This window comes from Onthophagus taurus, chromosome 1, assembly GCF_036711975.1.
Source record: "Onthophagus taurus isolate NC chromosome 1, IU_Otau_3.0, whole genome shotgun sequence".
Classification (NCBI taxonomy): Eukaryota; Metazoa; Arthropoda; class Insecta; order Coleoptera; family Scarabaeidae; genus Onthophagus; species Onthophagus taurus.
The window spans coordinates 25243514-25263478 of NC_091966.1; the positions used below are offsets into that span (position 1 = coordinate 25243514).

The 19965-nt window shown below is 36.4% G+C and overlaps 1 protein-coding gene across 1 annotated transcript in view; it reads right to left on the bottom strand.

Annotated features, from left to right (window-relative positions):
• LOC111418627 (laminin subunit alpha) overlaps positions 1-19965 on the bottom strand; it is an 84777-nt gene that overhangs the window by 44964 nt on the left and 19848 nt on the right. The window contains exons 12-18 of the mRNA XM_071198857.1: positions 13438-13943; positions 13169-13381; positions 12811-13113; positions 8042-8369; positions 7822-7982; positions 7367-7766; positions 7145-7307 (exon numbers count right to left, since the gene is read on the bottom strand). Coding sequence (XP_071054958.1) covers positions 7145-7307; positions 7367-7766; positions 7822-7982; positions 8042-8369; positions 12811-13113; positions 13169-13381; positions 13438-13943 — 2074 coding nt within the window. The remainder of the gene's footprint in view (positions 1-7144; positions 7308-7366; positions 7767-7821; positions 7983-8041; positions 8370-12810; positions 13114-13168; positions 13382-13437; positions 13944-19965) is intronic.

The following is a 19965-nucleotide window of genomic DNA, read 5'->3' on the forward strand; positions in this document are numbered from 1 at the left end:
ACAGTAAGAAATGTATACCAACAAAAATAGCTAAAATCAAGATGGGACATCGCTAAACGGCACAAACACGGGTGCTGCCTATCTGCGGCCTTCTTTAAAACGTATCTATAGCAAGTACTAAAACAGTAGAAAAGAATATTGAACCGTATAAGCATTCCGCTAAATGGTTATTTGTGTGTGGAAGGACAGTAGCATGACCTTGACCTAAACGATGGGAAGTGTATAAAATATACCAGGAAGTACAAATATTTGAGAGCACAACTAACCAGCGACGGAACACTAGAGTGCACCATAAAGGATAGAAACATACAAGGCAGAAGAGTAATAGCTATGATAAATGATTCATGTTGAGCAAGAATAAGCATTAAATCTATAACACGATAGTAAGGAGCATAATACCACACAGCAACGAAGTATGGCTACTTAATGGAAAAACGTAGAAATTCTTAAAGGCAACAGAAATGGATTACTGGCGAAGAGCAATAGGTAAATTCAAAATGGATATGATAATAATGATCCTATCCGACATTATGAGAGACCGGAAGACAATGTAAACCGACTTATATATGTTAGACCCAATCGCCGATTTCGGACAAGTGCCGAAATAATCGAGCATTTCGCGGAATATTCAAATGTATTTGAGCAAATGCTGAAATAGAACTGAATTTCGGCATTTGAGCAGGTAATTTTGAGCAAACGCAGATTGGATAGTTTAATTCTACACAATCACCTCCTATTTGATCAAATGGCGTAATTCTTAATAAAAGTTGGTTAGCGGCTATAAAACTCTCGACAATCGAGTCGACAGACTTTTTTTGTATTTTTAAAGCCGCTGAAATCTAAGAGAGCAGAGGAAGAGTAGTGTATAATTTGATGGACAATTTTTGTATTATTGGCGCTCTCTGCATTCTCCATACCGATAATGCAGATATGTTCAATAAATAGTAACAGATATGTAACAATAAATTTAGCAGATATGTTCGACGCTGAAATTGTACACGGAAAGCCTCGTCATTCACAGAGTCAAGGCTCTGTGGAAAGGGCAAATCAAGACGTACGGGACATTCTTGTTTCTTGGATGAAAGACAATAAAACCAATAAATTGTGTCAGAAGGTTTGCGGTTTGTGCAGTTACAGAAAAATCGCTCATACCATAAAGGAGTTCCAATGATGAATGGTTTCAAGGATTCCAACATGCCCGATACTGTTGTCAGTCATATTGAGAGGGACAAAGAGCTGGATGATTTGCTTAACAACTAAACCGACATTCAGTCTCAAGAAGATGGAGTAGTTGAAACTGAAGAAATGGATGATAGCTCTGACGACATTAATATACGGTTAGAACAAGTCACTCAACAGATAGAAGAAAGTGAACAAAGTTTAAAACGACAAGCTGATAAAATGCAGGAACTAATTTCAAACAAATTTTCATCTGTATACTGGACAAAATATTTTATTGAAAATGCCGGATGTTGATCGTGGGCGAACTGCACCTAGAAATATACAGGTGTATCTGAATGACTGCAACAAACTTCAAGGGGTGATTCTTTAGTGAATTTTAAGGGTACTTTGATATATGAACCATGGGCGACTTCGGCTCCCCTAAGGAGCTACACCCCTCCAAAAATGACGGAAAATTTTGGTTTAACTTTTTTTTCTCAAAAACCATAAACGCTAGGAAAATGAAATTTGGGGAATATGTTTAACTCATAATAGGGCACGTTTTGACCCTATTTGTACTTTCAACCTACTCTTCTAAGTTACTAAACATAACCACCCCCGTTCAATTTTTGTCTAGATTTTTCTTATGACGGTGATAAATACATTGGAAATATTTTATTTAGATAGATGAAAATATTCTAAAACTTTTTTGCCTCTCTGATGTTCTTCGAAAAATTAATAGTTTCTGAGAAAAAAATTAATTAAGCAAACACTAACTGTTAAGCTGTAGGGTTGTTAATCGAAAGTTGGAATGAATTTTTAATGAAAAAATCTTAGTAGGCTTTGCAATCTTTGTAAGAAATATTTTTGACGTTTAAATATCAGTGGTTTTCTTACTATTATTATTGTTTTATTTAAAATTGTGAAACGTCGAGTGAACGAGAGTAAATGCGATAGAACTTTATTTGAAAAACAATGATAATAGTAAGAAAAACACTGACATTTAAACGTCAAAAATATTTCTGACAAAGATTATAAAGCCTACTAAGATTTTTTCAATAAAAATTCATTCCAACTTTTGATCAACAACCTCGTTGTTTAACGAGCAGTGTTTGCTTTATTATTTTTTTTCTCAAAAATTAGTCGTTTTTGGAAAAATTTTAGAGAGACAAAAAAGTTTTAGGATACTTTCATCTACCTATGTAAATTTTTTTTAAATGTATTTACCATCTGCATAAAAAAATCTAGGCATAAATTGAACGGGGGTGGTTACGTTTAGTAGTTTAGAAGGGTAGGTTGAAAGTACAAACAGGGTCAAAACGTGCCCTATTATGAGTTAAACATATTCCCCAAATTTCATTTTCCTAGCGTTTATTGTTTTTGAGAAAAAAAATTAAACCAAAATTTTCCGCCATTTTTGGAGGGGTGTAGCTCCTTAGGGGAGCCGAAGTCACCCATGGTTCATATATCAAAGTACAATTAAAATTCACTAAAGAATCACCCCTTGAAGTTTGTTGCAGTCATTCAGATACACCCTGTATATATTAGAAATATATATATTAGGTGTTGTTATTTCTGAAAATGAAGGCCTATATAAAGTAGGAACAGCAATTGGTATTCTTTATCTAGTTTAAACACGATTACAATTTTCTTTTTGTAATTCGCGACGGTAATGAAAGCTATAACAGTACTCAAACGGGTGCTGTAATGAGACTCCTTACAGCATCCGATGCTGTAATGAGATTTTAGTAACATTTTATGGAACCAGTTCAAGTTGGTGACATTGGGTCATTAATTTTTCTAGTTGTCAATGTGACAATGTTTGTCTATGGATGTTTAAACACGTTCTTAGCATCGAATACAAGCTTCACAATGATGAGGACATTGAACTCTGAGCAATTTCTCATAAGAGAAAATAATTTGGGAGGTGTACATGAAACATTTTTGTCAGGTGAATACACTTTGTGTTTTGACAGTTTCTAATTGTCAATTCAAATTTCTATTTTCAAATGTTACGGTGTTACCAACTGCTACATACCTATTTCCCTACATTGCCAAATTTATTTTATTTTAGAGAAAAAAAGAATAAAAACGCGAATTACAAAAAATAGCATAAAAAACACGTTTCATAAGACTTAAAGCACTCATTCATTAAAAAACTCGTGGCTTCCCCACTCGTTTTTCAACTTGAATTCGTGCATTTCAAACGTGTCTTACGAAACTTGTTTTTTAATATACTATTGTACAGCTCCGCTTCGACACATTGCTTCTGTAGAAACAAATGGTAAACAAGGATTTGTCCGTTGTAAATGTAAGACTAACGGCAAAAATAAAAAATGCAAGTGTCTTTTAAGACAAGTTAAGTGTAACAGTAGGTAAATGTCATCAGTCTTTATCATACTGCAATAAATAAGGTCAATATTTACTTTAATAATTATGATATTTTTCGTTGTTCTACTTTTATATTTTTGTAAAAATGTGTTTTATTTTTTGAACAGTTTGATTTACTGGTAAAAAGTAAAAGCTGAAAAAAGTGATCTTGTATTGAGTTGTTAATGCCATATTGCACATTTGTATACATATACTTACAGACATATAATTTATTTCAACCTTATTAAGATCGGCATTTGATCAAATAGAAGGAGTACAATCGACGATTGTGCAGAATTAAACTATTCAATCTGCGTTTGCTTAAAATTATCTGGTCAAATGCCGAAATTCAATTCTATTTCGGCATTGACTCAAATGCATTTGAACATTCCGTGAAATGCTCGATTATTGCGGCACTTGTCCGAAATCGACGATTGGGTCTAACGTATACATATACAGTACGCGTCATAAGTATTCCCCCCTGTCTAATTTGAAAACGGTTCGAGATATCGTTATGAACCAAACCACGTTTATTTTTATATTTATCACTTTTAGTTTTTCCGGAAATGGGTCAACAATGTTTTTTGAAATCGAACAGCCTATACATTATAACACTTTCAGATAGAGCTAAAAACGGGATCCAATGATACGTAGCAATCAAATATTGATTAATTAGTTTTTATGATATTAATTAATAAAAATTGGAGAAAAATGTGGCGCGAGCAACTTTTAACAGACGTTCTACCTCTTAAATTACTCGCAGGATTCAGGGAGATCAGGGGTGATTTTTTTAAAAGTTGAACTTAATAGTGGCATAAATTTTATAATACTGCCAAGCCAAAACGGCATAAACGCAAAAATTTTCAAAATTTTGAACGTAATTTTTAAATCTGCATTCAACAGTTAAAGCGATATAACCGCAGACTACCTACAATCGTTATAATATTGATTTAAAGTTTGCGCAAATACCTATTTCAATACATATATATACTATCTTCTATATCGCTGACTCCCTATCTAAGCAATGAGTGGCGAGCGTTTCCATCAAAAGCAGACGGAATGATATATGTTTTGTCTTTGTCGTGCCCCCATATCGCGAAGGCGCTTGCGCGAATCGTAAATTTTTAAGAGTTTGAAGTGTTTCGCGCGTATTTTATGCAGCTTTGAAATGCAATTATTGTAGATAGTTGACTTTAATTATAAATTATCGTAGATGCATCAAATAAATTAGAATATATGTACTTTTGTGTGAAATTGACGTTGAATATTGCTTTAAATATCAACTTTATGTAGGTTGTTCATTAAACATTATATTCTTTACTTTTGTTTAGGCAACCCAAATAACAAACCAAATTTTATGTAACCATGACAATTTTGTCGATTTCAAATGTTATAAATAAAACAAGAAGCCATTATTGTATTAGATTTTAGGTTATGTTTATGTCAAACATTTATTTGGTGTTTTATAAACATCAAGGTCATCAGCTGCTATTAATTTTTAATTCACCGTCCAATAAGATAAAAGCGTACTCACCACGTGTTCACGCATGTCTCTTGTGTAGACGGGGGCACGACAGAGACAGATATATATATATCTGCACTCTAGTGTTTACACTCTTTTGTTGCCTTAGTCAGCGATATAGGAGATAGTATATATATGTTTCAATACGACGCGATGTGATTGTTTTCTGAAAACTCAAGTAAATGTTTTGTTTATGCCGTTTTGGCTTGGCAGCGTCGATATGTTCTCCACACAACAATAAATTAATTTTGATAAGACTTGTTGATACTTGAAGTTTTAATTTGATTTTTTTTAGTAATTATCACTATTATGCGTTACTTTGCCACCAGTTAAGCTAAAAATGTAATAAATACAATTCAAATAAACTCAAATGAAGCGTTGTTAGTTATAATACCAATCATGCTAGTTTAAAAAAGTCCTTTTTAGATCTAGACATCTTTACGCTCTAATAATAAGGTATCTATTTGGTCCTTTTGACCTTAACCCTTTGTGTCCCGACGGTACTTTAAAGTACCGGTAGTTCTAAACATTCATTTTAAACTGTAGTTACTTATTCGGCACATTTAGAGCTGTCGGTAATATCTACTGTACAAGTGTATACAAGAAAGAATCTGTATAAAAAACATCGCAATTCGCACTGTAGGATTTTTAGGTACACTTTAAACTTATTCATCCAGATGTGAGGTTAGAAGTTTAATGAAAAGTGGTGCTGTTGAATTTTGTTGTTCAAAAAGATATTTCTTTGATAAATGGTTATTAGGTGTGATTATTACAGAGAGATTATTACATTTTAAAAAGAAAACATTGAGCTTTAATTTAAAATAAGTCTCATTCCGTAATTTCAATAAACATGACTTCAAAGAATGTTTAAATTAGCATCTTTTTTGACTCTTTTAAAAGTAAGTGTTGTTTCAACATTTTTTTCTTAATATTTTTCCAATCCAACCCAACAATTATTACATATCATTTTAAAGAGAAAGCTTTGAGCTTTAATTTAAAGTAAGTTTCATTCCTTAATTTCAATAAATACGGCTGCCAGGAATTTTTAAATTAGCATCTTTTTTGATACTTTTAGATTATTCGAAAATGTAAGTTTTGTTTCAACATTTTTTTTCTCTATATTTTTCCAATCCAACCCAACAATTATTATACATCATTTTAAAGAGAAAGCTTTGAGCTTTAATTTAAAATAAGTTTCATTCCTTAATTTCAATAAATACGGCTTCCAGGAATTTTTAAATTAGCATCTTTTTTGACACTCATAGGTTATACGAAAATGTAAGTTTTATTTCAACTTTTTTTTTCTCTATATTTTTCCAATCCAACCCAACAATTATTATACATCATTTTAAAGAGAAAGCTTTGAGCTTTAATTTAAAATAAGTTTCATTCCTTAATTTCAATAAATACGGCTTCCAGGAATTTTTAAATTAGCATCTTTTTTGACACTTTTAGGTTATACGAAAATGTAAGTTTTGTTTCAACATGTATTTTGTCAATATTTTTCTAATCCAACCCAACAATTATTATACATCATTTTAAAAAGAAAGATTTGAGCTTTAATTTAGAATGAGTGTCATTCCTTAATTTCAATAAATACGGCTTCCAGGAATTTTTAAATTAGCATCTTTTTTGACACTTAGATTATGCGAAAATAGGGGGATTGCATATTTTGCTAAATTTGTATTCCAAAGGCCTTTACTGAGTGTATTTTGATAGCGTTTTAATTCTGTCACAAAGTTTCAAAATATTTGACTTCTTGGGACTCAAAGGGTTAATCTAAGTCATATTATTTTAGCCTACCCTAAATTCGACAAAGACCTCTTTTTACTCTGTCATAAAAACATGGACATAAAAAAAAACTAAAAAGTTGGTGAATAAGCCCTTTGACAATCTTATCCGATTTAAATCATGTTTTGTTAAAGTTGGGAAATATTGCACAATATCTTTAGTTTAATCATTCCTTATTCAATTTCAAAATCAATTAATAATAAAAATCATCTGGTTAAATTCGGTTGAAAAGGTATTTTTAAAGAAAATAAATGGTAAAATTAATCACACTTCTATGAAATTGATTTTATATATACTTACTCGCATTCTCCACTTAGCAAATTACATTGTAAATCATGATTTCTAACACCTAACGGGTTACATTTACATTCCTCACAACCAATAATTGGATCAAAACCATAAGTAAGTGGTTCGCATTGGTCACAACGTTCCCCAGTAACATGAGATGGGCAAATACATACTCCTAAACACCAAGGAAAAGTGCATGAAAAGTACTGTATGTTTTTTTCTTAAATAATTTACCAGATTCTGGTTCACAAACAGCCGTAGATGGACAATTACAGCGTTGGCAATCGGGAAAACCATAGTATCCAGTTTTACAAGCTTCGCATTGTCGGCCGATAATATGCGGTCTGCATTTACATTGCCCACCAAATTTGTCGCATTCGAAACTTAAAGAACCTAAATAATCGCACTCGCATGGTAAAGCACCGTTATTGTAACCGGCTGTAATGGAGAACACGGAATCTCGACAAAAGCCGTCTTGGGTTGTATCGACATCAAAATTTTTGTTGGCACAAGATCGTATAAACTGATTTGCTCTATCGAAATAATCTTCTTCTAAAATTTGAGGGGAATAAACGTCATGTGGTATAACTAAGATGTAATCGAGGTAAATGTCTCTGTTTTTCTTATCAGGAAGCTGAAAATTTTCCAGTGAAGTACAGATTAAAAAGAAATTAATTCGGTTAATTTACCTCGTGTGTTATGACGAAGTTTTCGTATAATAAAAATTTGTTGTTATTCTCTTTCGGTTGAACGATTAATGCTCTGCAACCTGATTCTGATGGACAATGTCGAACTGGTAGTTTCGCTTTGTAGAATTGACCATTTTGGATTATGATGTTTAAATCATATTCTGAAACAAAGAAATATGGAATGTATAATAATTACATTAAAAAAAAATTAACCAATTACCTGGATAATCGGGTTGATAGTAATGTACAACAAAGACGTAATATTGCCCAGCAATTGGAACTTTTCCTTTAATATCGATAACAGATTGTTTTGGATTCAAATGGATATAAGTAGTTGTGTTTTTCGCCACTATAGGTGGAACAGTTTCTTCTACAATAACTTCTTGCTCATATTGTACTTTTTTAGATTCAGGCGAATTCGGAAAACTTGCTTTAACGCATTCTCCACTTTCTTTTATGCAAATCGGTCTTGGTCCAATGTAGTCCAAAGACCATTCATCGTAAGGTATTGCTATTATTGATTCAATGCCAACGTTTGTATTATTACCCTTAAATAAGAAGAAAAAATAAGAACAAATTAATATAAATACGAAGGCTTTCACAGCCGGTGTTAATTGAACTAAAACTAACACTAGAAACTTTCGGGTTTTGCCGTGCGTCGTTTAAGAAAAGGTTTGACGTTTTGGATGCCATATTGCTACCTTCTTCAGAAACTGGTTCGAAGTGACGAAATCGAAAATCGGGAACAATATATAAGTCCTAATAATTAACTAACGCTAATTACAAGCTAATTATTAATTAATTGCGTCGCGTTCGGTGTGAAGTAGGAGGAGGTCTTCGTGTTCAACATCATCTTCCATGTTCTGCTAAGCTTCCCGCCATCTTCTCTGTTGACGTTATTTCTATGTCTATGGATCTCTATGGCTTCTCTTGTCAGTTTTTGGTAGTATCTGTTAGTATCTGTTGTACCTAGCCAGCACCCTTGTTTGATCGAAGTCTATTCGGTGTCCCTCTGCATGGCAATGTTCCGCAACCGCCGACTGCTAGATCTTCTTCAACCTTACATCCCTTTCATGCTCCTTGATAAAAGGAGACAGAATCTTTACAAGATATTTGGCCAACTGGTGTGTTGGGGAGTTGATGACACTGATGATAGGGCGGAGGGAGACAAACCTTTCTCCTGTTCTGCTGGAATTCCTGTGGATTTTAGCAGGTCCTCCATTTGTAAGTGGCTGGGTCCAGTAGAATCATTATTTTGTCGTCATATTCTTTCTTGTCCATAACAACGGTTGCATTCCCCTTGTCTGCTGATAACACGACGATTTCTGACGTTTCTTTAATAGATCGGAGTGCCTTCTTTTCACCAACCGTCAAGTTGGATTTCGGTGGTTTTGCTGACTTCAGTACTCTCCAACTTCATGTCGGATCTCACTCGAACAGCCGCTTCCACTTCGCAGATGATTTCCTCTTTTGTGACCTTCTTCGGGGCGATTGCGTAGTTTAATCCTTTGGCGAGCACAGTGGTTTCGTCTTTTGTTACTGGGACACTCGATCTGTTGATGACGATTGTTTCTACTGGTAAACTATTACTTTTCTTCTTTTGTATCCGGCGTTCCAGGGATTCAAACTTCTTGATGTACGTGTCACGGGTCTTCTGAAATTCACGATCAGCCTTCTCCATTGTTAGTCTGTTCACTTTATCCCAGTCTTCTCCAGACGTGAAATTAGAAAGTGAGAGGTGGAGTCGCAGTAACCTCTCACTTATTTTCTGTAGATCGTTGGAGGTCTTGTGGATTCTTTCTCGTAGTAGTGCTTGTTCTGTCCTAATCTTGGTAAAAGCTTTACCTGCAAGAAGGTTGGCGTTACTTTCTTCTCTCTGTATCTTCGTAGAAAGGCCAAACTGCTCAACAGCTTGCGTTGTCTAATTCGTCAGTTATCCAAATCCTTGATTTGTTTGTTGATATCCTCCCCATAAAGGTTAATAATATAAGTATGAAGGTGTCACCAAGTACGAATTGAGGCATTCACGGCCGGTGTTAATTGAATGCCACCGTTGTTATGGACAAGAAAGAATATGACGACAAAATGATGAACCTACTGGACCCAGCCACTTACAGGAAGATCAAGAAAGACCCCACAGACAAAATCGTAAGGAAAATGAAGGACCTGATAAAATCCACAGGAATTCCAGCAGAACAGCAGAAAGGTTTGTACTGTTTATCGTCGACGTATTTCAGCTGGAAAGGAGAATTTTACGAACAGTTCGAAGGGGCAGCCATGGGATTTCCATTATCGCTAGTTATAGCTAATTTCTACATGGAATTATTTGAAGAACACACTTTGAAGAAGAGCCAGTGGAAACCAAAACTATGGCTCCGATATGTGGATGACACGTTTGTAATATGGCAACATGGTCAAAAACGGCTCCAAGAGTTGTTGGTTCACTTGAACTCTCAACATCCGATGATTAAGTTTACCATGGAAACAGAAACTGCCGAAAAACTACCTTTCCTAGATGTGTTAGTCACCAGGACGACAAATGGAGATTTGGATCTTGGTGTATATCGGAAGAAGACCAATACCAACAGGTATCTGCAGGCATCATCATCCCCAACAGAAGAGGTCCGTGATCCGTACTTTATTTCAGCGAGCAGCGAGAATATGTGAAGAAGATAACCTGAAGAAGGAGCAACACTTTCTACGAGGCGTGCTGCAGAAGAATGGATACACTTTGAGGGACATCAACCGGGCCATCAAGCAGCGAAAGCAGAGGGAAGTACAAAACCGCTTGGATTTATCTGTCTTCCCTATGTTTCAGGTATAACGGAACTAATTGCCAGGCACCTCAAGAAGAACGACATCGTAGTGCGGTACGGGACGGTCAGCAAAATTCGGAACACACTCCCGATAATCAATGACAAACTAACTCCATTAAAGAGAGCTCGTGTAGTTGTGGGAATGTTTACGTTGGTTAAACTGGACGTAACGTCGAGTGCCGCATCAAGGAGCATGAAAGGTTGAAGAAGATCCAGCAGTCGGCGGTTGCGGAACATTGCCATGCAGAAGGACACCGAATAGACTTCGATCAAACAAAGGTGCTGGTTAGGGACAACAGATACTACCAAAGACTGACATGAGAAGCCATAGAGATCCATCGACATAGAAATAACGTCAACAGAGAAAATGGCTGGGAGCTTAGCAGAACATGAAAGATGGTGGTGAACACGAAGACCTCCTCACGCCTCACACCGGACGTGACGCAATTAGTTAATAATTAGCGTGTAATTAGCGTATATTAATTAGTTTATTAATATACGTATTATTAATTAGTTTTCCTACGTACAGTACCGCTCAGAAGTATATGATAATTTGGTTTTTCTCACATAACTTTTCTAATACTGGACGAATCTTCACACAATTATCAGGCAATGCATAACGAGTGAACACAATTATATTATATTCCAGAGGACACAATATATGCCAAAGCATAGACGCGTGACAAATTTCTTTTGAAAATCGATGTCAAGCCTAGAAATAACTTTTATTTTAATTTTTTGTTTTCCGTTATTTTCACGTAATATTTTCGGAAAGTTATGAAATATTATTCTTAAGAATGGGTAAAAAGAAAGGAGTTCGAGATTTGTCGGAATTGACGCAGAAGGCCATCATATGGGGTGCTCGACAAGGATGCACACAGATGCAGCTCACCACGCAGATTTCATCGGTATTGAAGACGTGGAGGACACTTGGTTGCTTCGTGAAGAAGAAACTAAAATGATAGACCTCAAATCACCACTCGGCTGAAGGACAGGAAAGGCGCGATGCTGTGCAGAGCGAGTTCTGAGCAGCGCCAACAGTCTACATCGACGGTCAAGAGGAGGCTGAAGGATGCAGGACTCATTGGTCGACGTCCGGTAAAGAAACCACTCGTTTCAGCTAAGAACAGGAAGGCGCGCGTGGAGTAGGCGAAGGCGCCCCTCAACTGCAGCCATCAACAGTGGGAGAACGTTCCCGTGGAGCGACGAGAGCAAGTTCCTGCTATTCGGAACTGATGGTATATCGTGCATCCGCCATCCTACAGGCACTCGCTTCGATCCCAAGTACTTGCTTCCGTCATGGTGTGGGGGGTGTTTCAGCGCTGCTTTCACCGGCCCTCTGGTTCTCGTTACGGGCACCATGGCCCGTCAGAAGTACAGGGACTCTCTGTAAGATGACATGCTTCCCTGGCCACGCAGATACATGGGTCGGTGTTGGCTGTTTCAGCAAGACAATGATCCCACGCACACATCGAGGAATGTCCAACTGGATCGAGCAGGGTCGAGTGGCAGTAATGGACTGGTGCAGCCAGAGCCCGGATCTCAACATTTTCGAACCACTGTGGGACACTCTTTGACACAAGTTGACGGGCATTCGGGCCATTTACGCCGACGAAAAGCTCCATCAGCTGCAGGCGAAGTGGGTGAAGATTGACCAGTCCACTATCGATGCATTGATCGATTCCATGCCCAGATGTCAGGCTGTGATCAATAGGATGAGTTACCCAATCAAGTACTAGGTTGCCCTACATGGCTGATTGCCGTTCACGATTGTTATGTTGATATTTCTTGAGATGATTTATTTTTGTTGACATCGCTTTATAGCGTATTTTCGTATTTTAATAAAAATTATTTTTTTATAACTCAAAGTTGAAACGGATTCTTCCACACAAGTCTATGTCATGTGAAATACATTGCAAAAACTATGGTAAAAAGAAATGGTCTGCTTTCATAAAGTTTCAAAAAAGTTATGTGGGAAAAACCAAATTATCATATACTTTTGAGCGGTACTGTATATATTGTTCCCATTTTCGATTTCGTCACTTCGAACCAGTTTCTCAAGAAGGTTGCAACATGGCATCCGAAACGTCAAACCTTTTCTTAAAAGGCGCACGGCAAAACCCGAAAGTTTTAGTTCAAAGAACAAATTAATTCATGGCGGACTATTTTTTACCTTCAATTTTATTTTAATATCATCTGTAGCGTTAATAACACTGACTCCACCTGCTCCAGATCGAACGACTTGTCGACAAGTATGGGAATAAGAACACGAATATAATTCGATTTTACCGGTCGTTACGACATCAGCAATAATATCCACGTCAATGGAATGACTGCGATCATCATCTCTTGGTGTTACATAAGTTAAAACAATTACATATGGACCTGCTTTGTTAACTGATAGTAAATAATCTAATCCTTGTTGTGCTGGGGATATAATTGGGACCATTTTTCTTATTCCTAATTCTTTTAATTGCTGAAATATAATAATAGTAGTGATGTGAGCGATTGAAATAAATAGGTTTAATTACTTCCTCATCAGTAAAAAATTCACTTGGTTTAGCAGCCATTTCATCTCCTAAATCGATAAAAGCACCAGCTCCCCAAGTAGTTGCAAAAGATGATACATTTGGATACCTAAAATCTCTGCATAATCCTTTATCGAATATTTTACATGGATTTTCAACACGTTGTTTTAAAATAGATGCTGAATAAAATTCTTCTGGTAAAAGTACAAAATAATCCTAAAAAATACATACTCCTTTATAAAAATTTAAAATTTATTACAAAAATAAAGTACCAATAAAAGGGGTTTATCAATTTTAATGATAAACCTCCATGGGCCAGTATTCATAACCAAAGATTCCGTTATAACCGAAGTGGGAGCACTAGTATTTTTAAACATAACTTGTAAAGTTTGTTCATTATCTGTTGGACTTTCCGGAATAGCTTTAATGGTTCCGATGGTAGTTTCGTGTTCATTAACGTAATGAAGAACCATTAAATAAACGGATGGTTTAGCAACGTAAATATCTTGAATAACTTCGCGTTGTAAAAAGGAAAAGACAGCGTAACCTTTCCATGAATAATCCGGAAATTGCGTTTCATTGTAGGCGTACCTCACTTTCGAACCTTGAGGACTATGACCATCTTCTATTTCATATTGATATTGGTATAATGTTGGAAAATAATGGGTTTGAAGTGGTTGTTTACATGTTCGCCCCGTTACACGAGATTGACAAGCGCATTCACCAGTTCTTTTATTACAAATTGGACTTAAAGCACCTCCGATATCACATCCACAATCTGCATAAGAATGAAACAATTAAACAACAGTACTACTTAAGTAACAGTTAATACGACGAAATAATTTCCCATCAAAGATAAATGGTTACATATTATTAGGACTATAGGGCTATTACATGATAGATGAATTAGGTCCTCCAGATTGGGGGTTGAGTTGATGGACCAGCTCCTCATCACTAGTAAAAAACGTAAAATGCTAAAAAACGAAGACAAAGCCTGGGAATAAAGGATGATGAATTACTAAACGTGGAATATTAGAGGAGTAAGAAGAAAGTGGGAAGAGATAACATCGGAAATGGGAAAACTTAATAAACTAAATCAAATGGATGCTAAATATATTCTTTTATTCGGTAAATTAACAAAACAGGAAGAAATGAATAATCAACTTCAAACACAAATAAAGCATCTTAACACTGAGCTAAACAATATGAAACTGGAGATGAATAGGAGATCGCAAACTGAGTTAGAGAAAAACGTAACTAGAATACCAGTCCATGTAAAGACAAACAGGGTGTCACCAGTGGTGATATTCACGGATTCGTTGAGTGTGATCCGTGCATTGGAGGTGGCCATGGGAAGAAAGACGAAGGTACATTATCTGGTGAACAAAGTTAAAGAACTTAGCTGGCAGTGTACTGAAGAAGAACTGAGGATTACGTTGGCTTGGATTCCTGGCCATGTGGGAAGTGTTGGGAATGAGAGGGCGGATGGTCTGGCAGCGGGTGACACTGGTCCATGGTATCAGATACGCAAGGACGTTGGTGACATTGTCTACGAACTAAAGAGGGATGTATTGGATTTATGGCAGCGGGATTGGGATGATAGTAGCAGATTCAAGGGCAGAGCCTTGTGGTTGATTAAGACGGATGTCAGAGAAGGGGCATGGTATAAGCTATTACGTTCAGAATCTAAACACATGATATCTACAATTAATCGCATGAGAGTGGGACATGGCATGTTTCCTGCACATCTGTACAGGATTGGCATGGCGGATTCTCCAAACTGCAGATGTGGAGAATTTTGTGATCTTAACCACATTATTATGGCATGTGAAACGTATGAGTTGGATAGAAGTAGAATGTTTGTTAAGCTGAGAAGGGAGGGCATTTTTCCTCCATATAATGTTAGTATGCTTTTGGTAACCAATAACGCTAGAGTTTTGAGAATGCTTTTTTATTTTTTGTGCAAGATAGGAATTTTTGTTTGATTTTATTTTAATGCATGGATGACTGTTCGGTAGATGTTCATCCTTTCGACGGGTTGACCCGGGGATATACATCTGTCGCCGTTCGGTGGGTTATAGGCATGTAGGTGCTTAAGCAAGTAAAAGTGGTTTGATGGGTTAAGGTAGTAAGGAAGGATCATTCCCCCCTTCCGGTAGTTCTGTTTATCTAAGTTGTTTTTGATCTTTGGAACTTTATCTCCCCACAGGGCTACCTAATTTGAAGATAAACTGATACAACAAAAAAAAAAAAAAAAATTGTGTCTGGTGGTAAAAGGGCTATATAAGCCCAGACACCAAGTGGATACCCCTGGTTTTAAGAAGAAGAAGAAGAATACCAGTCCAATTACACGATGAGAATACGTTGAAAATTGTTGAAGGGTTATGTGACACCTTAAAGCTTCAGAAGTGTAAATTTAAAGCTTTTAGAATGGATAAAAGGGAGATAGGTCGTAAGCTCCCGATAAAAGTTTAGTTTGAAGAATTGGAAGATAAAACAAAAATGATGAAAGCGAGGTACGAGGGAAATAGAATTACAACTGGAATTATTGCGTATGAAGAAGACGAAACTGTATATTTCTCACATGAACTAACAAAATAGTTCTCAAGAGCTGTTTAAAGCTGCGAGAAATTTTAAAAGAGCTAATCAATACAAATACGCTTGGATTAAGAATGGGAAAGTAATGCTAAAGCAGGATGATTGCCAAATTAATTACCATCAACAATATTGAAGATCTCCCAAAGCCAAAAAACTGAACTGTAATGCTGAATGTAAACTAAAAGTAATATACTGTAATATAAGAAGCCTAAGACACAAAATTAATGAAGTTGATGTCATTTTGATGCAACATAAACCTGATATACTGATTTTTGTTGAAACTTGGCTGTATGATGACGAGGCTATGACTTTGAAGTTTCCAAGTTATATGGGGTCTCATGTGTGTAGAGAGGATCGAGGAGGGGGTGTGTCAATATTCACAAGAAGCAACTGTCCCCATGAACTGGTCTCTTCTGTGAACACGGATGGTAACAACTTATTATCAATTAGACTTACATTTCACAATATAATCATTACGGGAGTCTACAAAAAGCCTGACTCATCCTTCTGGCCTTTCATGGATGCGCTCGAAATGGCATTAAGACGTGTAAATACTATTTGTATAGGAGATTTCAACATATCTCTTTTGGAACAAAACACAAGCATCGTTCGGGAATATATTAATATGTTACAGATGAATGGTTATAAAATAATAAACACGATAGATACTGAAAATGCTAGAAGAGTGGATCCTAAGACAGGCTGTAAGTCCATACTCGATCACGTAATCACAAATTTTGATTGTAACCCGAACTTGGAGCTTCTTTCGCACCATATAAGCGATCATATGTTGCTGAAAACTACGCTCAACTGTGCAAATTATAAATTTAAAATTATTAACCAGAGTTATTGGAATGGAGCTGGAATCATTGAAAACCAAACAGATGACATTCAGTGCTGTCATTGATTGCATTCAGGGTGGTTTAAAGAAGATAACAGTAACAAAAGATAGGAATTTAATAACTAATCTTGAAGAGAGATGGTTCACAGCAATGCTGAAGATTCTGCTCGAAAGCAATGGAAAGTCATAAATGATTCAATAATGATAAATAATAAGCAGGAACGAATCCATAAAATTTTACGTAAAGATAATCCAGAAACGGAGGACCCAAAACAAATCTGTAATGTTCTAAATGAACACTTTACCTGTGTTGCAGAAAAAATCGTAAGAGATCAAGTAAACACTAGTAGTTTAGTAGACAATGAGTGGAAACCGAAATACTCAATATACTTAAGACCTACTACGTCAGACGAAGTAATGATGATAATAACAACACTTAAAACTAATTCAGCTCCAGGTCATGATGGTATCAAGCCTAAAGTTGTCAAATATTTGAAAGAGATACTCTCACCGATTCTATCTAGTTTTATTAATAGAAGCATGAAGGAGGGGAATTTCGCGAAAGAACTAAAGATTGGAACGATAACACCGATATTCAAGAAGGGTCCGAAAGTAGAAGCAACCAATTATCGGTCGATATCAGCCATAACTGCTTTTGCCAAAATATACGCGCTGGTACTGAAAAATAGATTACTGCAATTTTTAAATGATATTGGTTTTATTGCGGAGAGTCAGCATGGTTTGTTTATGATAATGTGAATCTTGGACGAACAGTTTTGGTTGTATTTTTGGACCTATGTAAGGAATTTGATGTGGTTGATCATGAGCTGTTGTTGAATCGTCTGAAGAGCATAAGGGTGATTGCACCGGCACTGGTTATCTTTACGAATTACTTGAAAGATCGATATCAATACACGGTGTGTGATGGGTATGCAAGCGGCAAAAAACTTGTTAAATATGGAGTGCCACAAGGCTCTGTTCTAGGCCGTCTCCTGTTTATAATATTTATAAATAATATTTCATATCTAAATCTAACTGGCAAGTTGTTGCTGTATGCTGATAACACAATACTTTTCTACGCTGGTGTCCCATACTCAATCTTTACACAAGCTCAGCGTGATTTAGACATTATCTACGAGTGGACCACTGTAAATAAAATAAAACTAAATATCGACAAGCGTAAAGAAAGGCGATGACGGTTTTTTGAGACTGGAGGGGTGTCCTACTGGTAGATTCTTAATTCTTTGATCGAATTAAAAGACAAAATTGTCCCATCCCAACACAGCAGCTGCAACGCAGCAGAAACGGATGAAATGAACTAGAAAAGACTTGATCACCCTACAGTCCAGACCTATCGTCATGCGATTTTCACATGTTTGGAGCTCTCAAAGAAGTACTTGGAGGCAAGCGATTTGAAACCAAGGATCACGTGGAAATATTCATCCGCAGCTGGTTAGATATCAGTCCAACTTCAGTCTACGAGGACACAATGAATGAAAAATTTACCACAACGTTGGGATAAATGTATAACAAAATAGTTTATAGAATAACTTCTGTAAAATAAATTTTATTTGTAGAAAAGGCTCATTTATATTTGATTGCCCCATGTATAAATGAAAATATAATCAAATTGGAAATTAACCCCATGGGCAAGAAAATAACGGTGCTTGAAGACCAATTCTTTGAAAGACTTAATGAAGAAATAGTAAAAATCGGTCATATTGGTTGTATGATTATATCAGACTAGCAGATTAAAAATAACAAACGGATTTTACAAACACAGAATGATACACAATTTCACCTGGAAACAACAGACACGAGGCAAAGTCCATAGTTGACTACATCATCGTCGAACAAACCTCAAAACTGCATGTTACATGACATCAGAGTACAAAGAGGAATCAGTACGGACCCGACTATTTTGCATCGAGAGCTAAGATATACCTTCCCTGGTGAAATAATCAGTAGAACCCTGCAACAATAAATAAAGACTCGGAAAATCGAATACCCACAGTACCACTTAGACAGCATGCAAGATGATAGTACTCGGTATCTGACTAGATAAAAAAACTAAAAATCTCCACAGAATTGTCTTTTAAAGAAAATTACCAAAATATGGAATAGCCTACAACAAGCAGCTATTGAAGCATTAGGCAGAAGAAACAAAAAATATGAGTGATAAAATATGATGGAATGACTTAACAGAAGATCTGGTAGAAAAGAAAAAATATCGATATAACCGATACTACAATAAATGTGCAGGGAAAAACCGTGAAAATAGATAGAAAAGTGGAAAGACAGGCAGTTATAACACTGAAAAATAGAAGATCACGTGGTCTAAAAAGAATAGCGGGAGAGATGTTCAAAAATGGAACAGAAAATATTTACAATTATTTACTTAGAATGAACGGAGAAGTTCCAGAGTAATGAAAAGTAGCCTATGCATCGTTAATCCATAAGAAAGGGGGTAAGATCTGCTAAAATCATAGAGGAATCTCGGTGCCCAGTGAGCTCAGCAGCTGTATGGTAGAGTACTTAGAGATCTGATAGAGAGAGAGAGATACGAGAGAATACGGTGGGCCATTAACAGTTTCTCACCGTTCAAAACACCAGGACCAGACAGTATTATACCTGCCCTTTTACAATGGGGCTTGGAGGATTTAGTACCTCACCTAGTGGGAATCTTCCAGGCGTGCCTAGCGCTGCGCTTTATACCCAATCGGTGGCGTGAGGTCACGGTGAACTTCATACCACAACCGGGTTAAGCTAGATTATTTCATACCGAAATCGTTTAGACCAATCAGTCTCTCCTCCTTTCTTTTGAAAACCTTGGAGAAACTGTGAGATCGCTATATTAGAGATTTCTATCTTCCAACTCAACCAGTAAATCCTAATCAACACGCTTACACTCAGGGCAAGTCCACACTAACGGCTCTTCACTCGGTGACCAGCTTTGTTGGTGGAGCGCTGGACTTGAAGGAGTCCGCCCTAGGTGTTTTCATAGATATAGAGGGAGCTTTTGATAAAACAAAACGATTGGTATTAATGATGCCTTATTACAGCATAGTGTTCCACCGACTCTTTGTGGCTAGATTGAGAACACTCTTAAACATAGGATAGTTGAGCTTAGGGCTGGCGATGTCAGTCTTCAAGGAGGAGTTACTCGAGGCTGTCCACAAGGAGGTGTACTATCCCCACTTTTGTGGAATCTCACCCTAGATAGCCTCTTGAAACGCCTTACTGAAGCCAACTTTACAACAGTTGGTTATGCAGATGATTTAACCATTCTCGTCAAAAGCAAGTACATAAATGTGCTTTTTGACAGGACGCAAGTAGCTGTCAAATTGATTGAGTCTTGGTG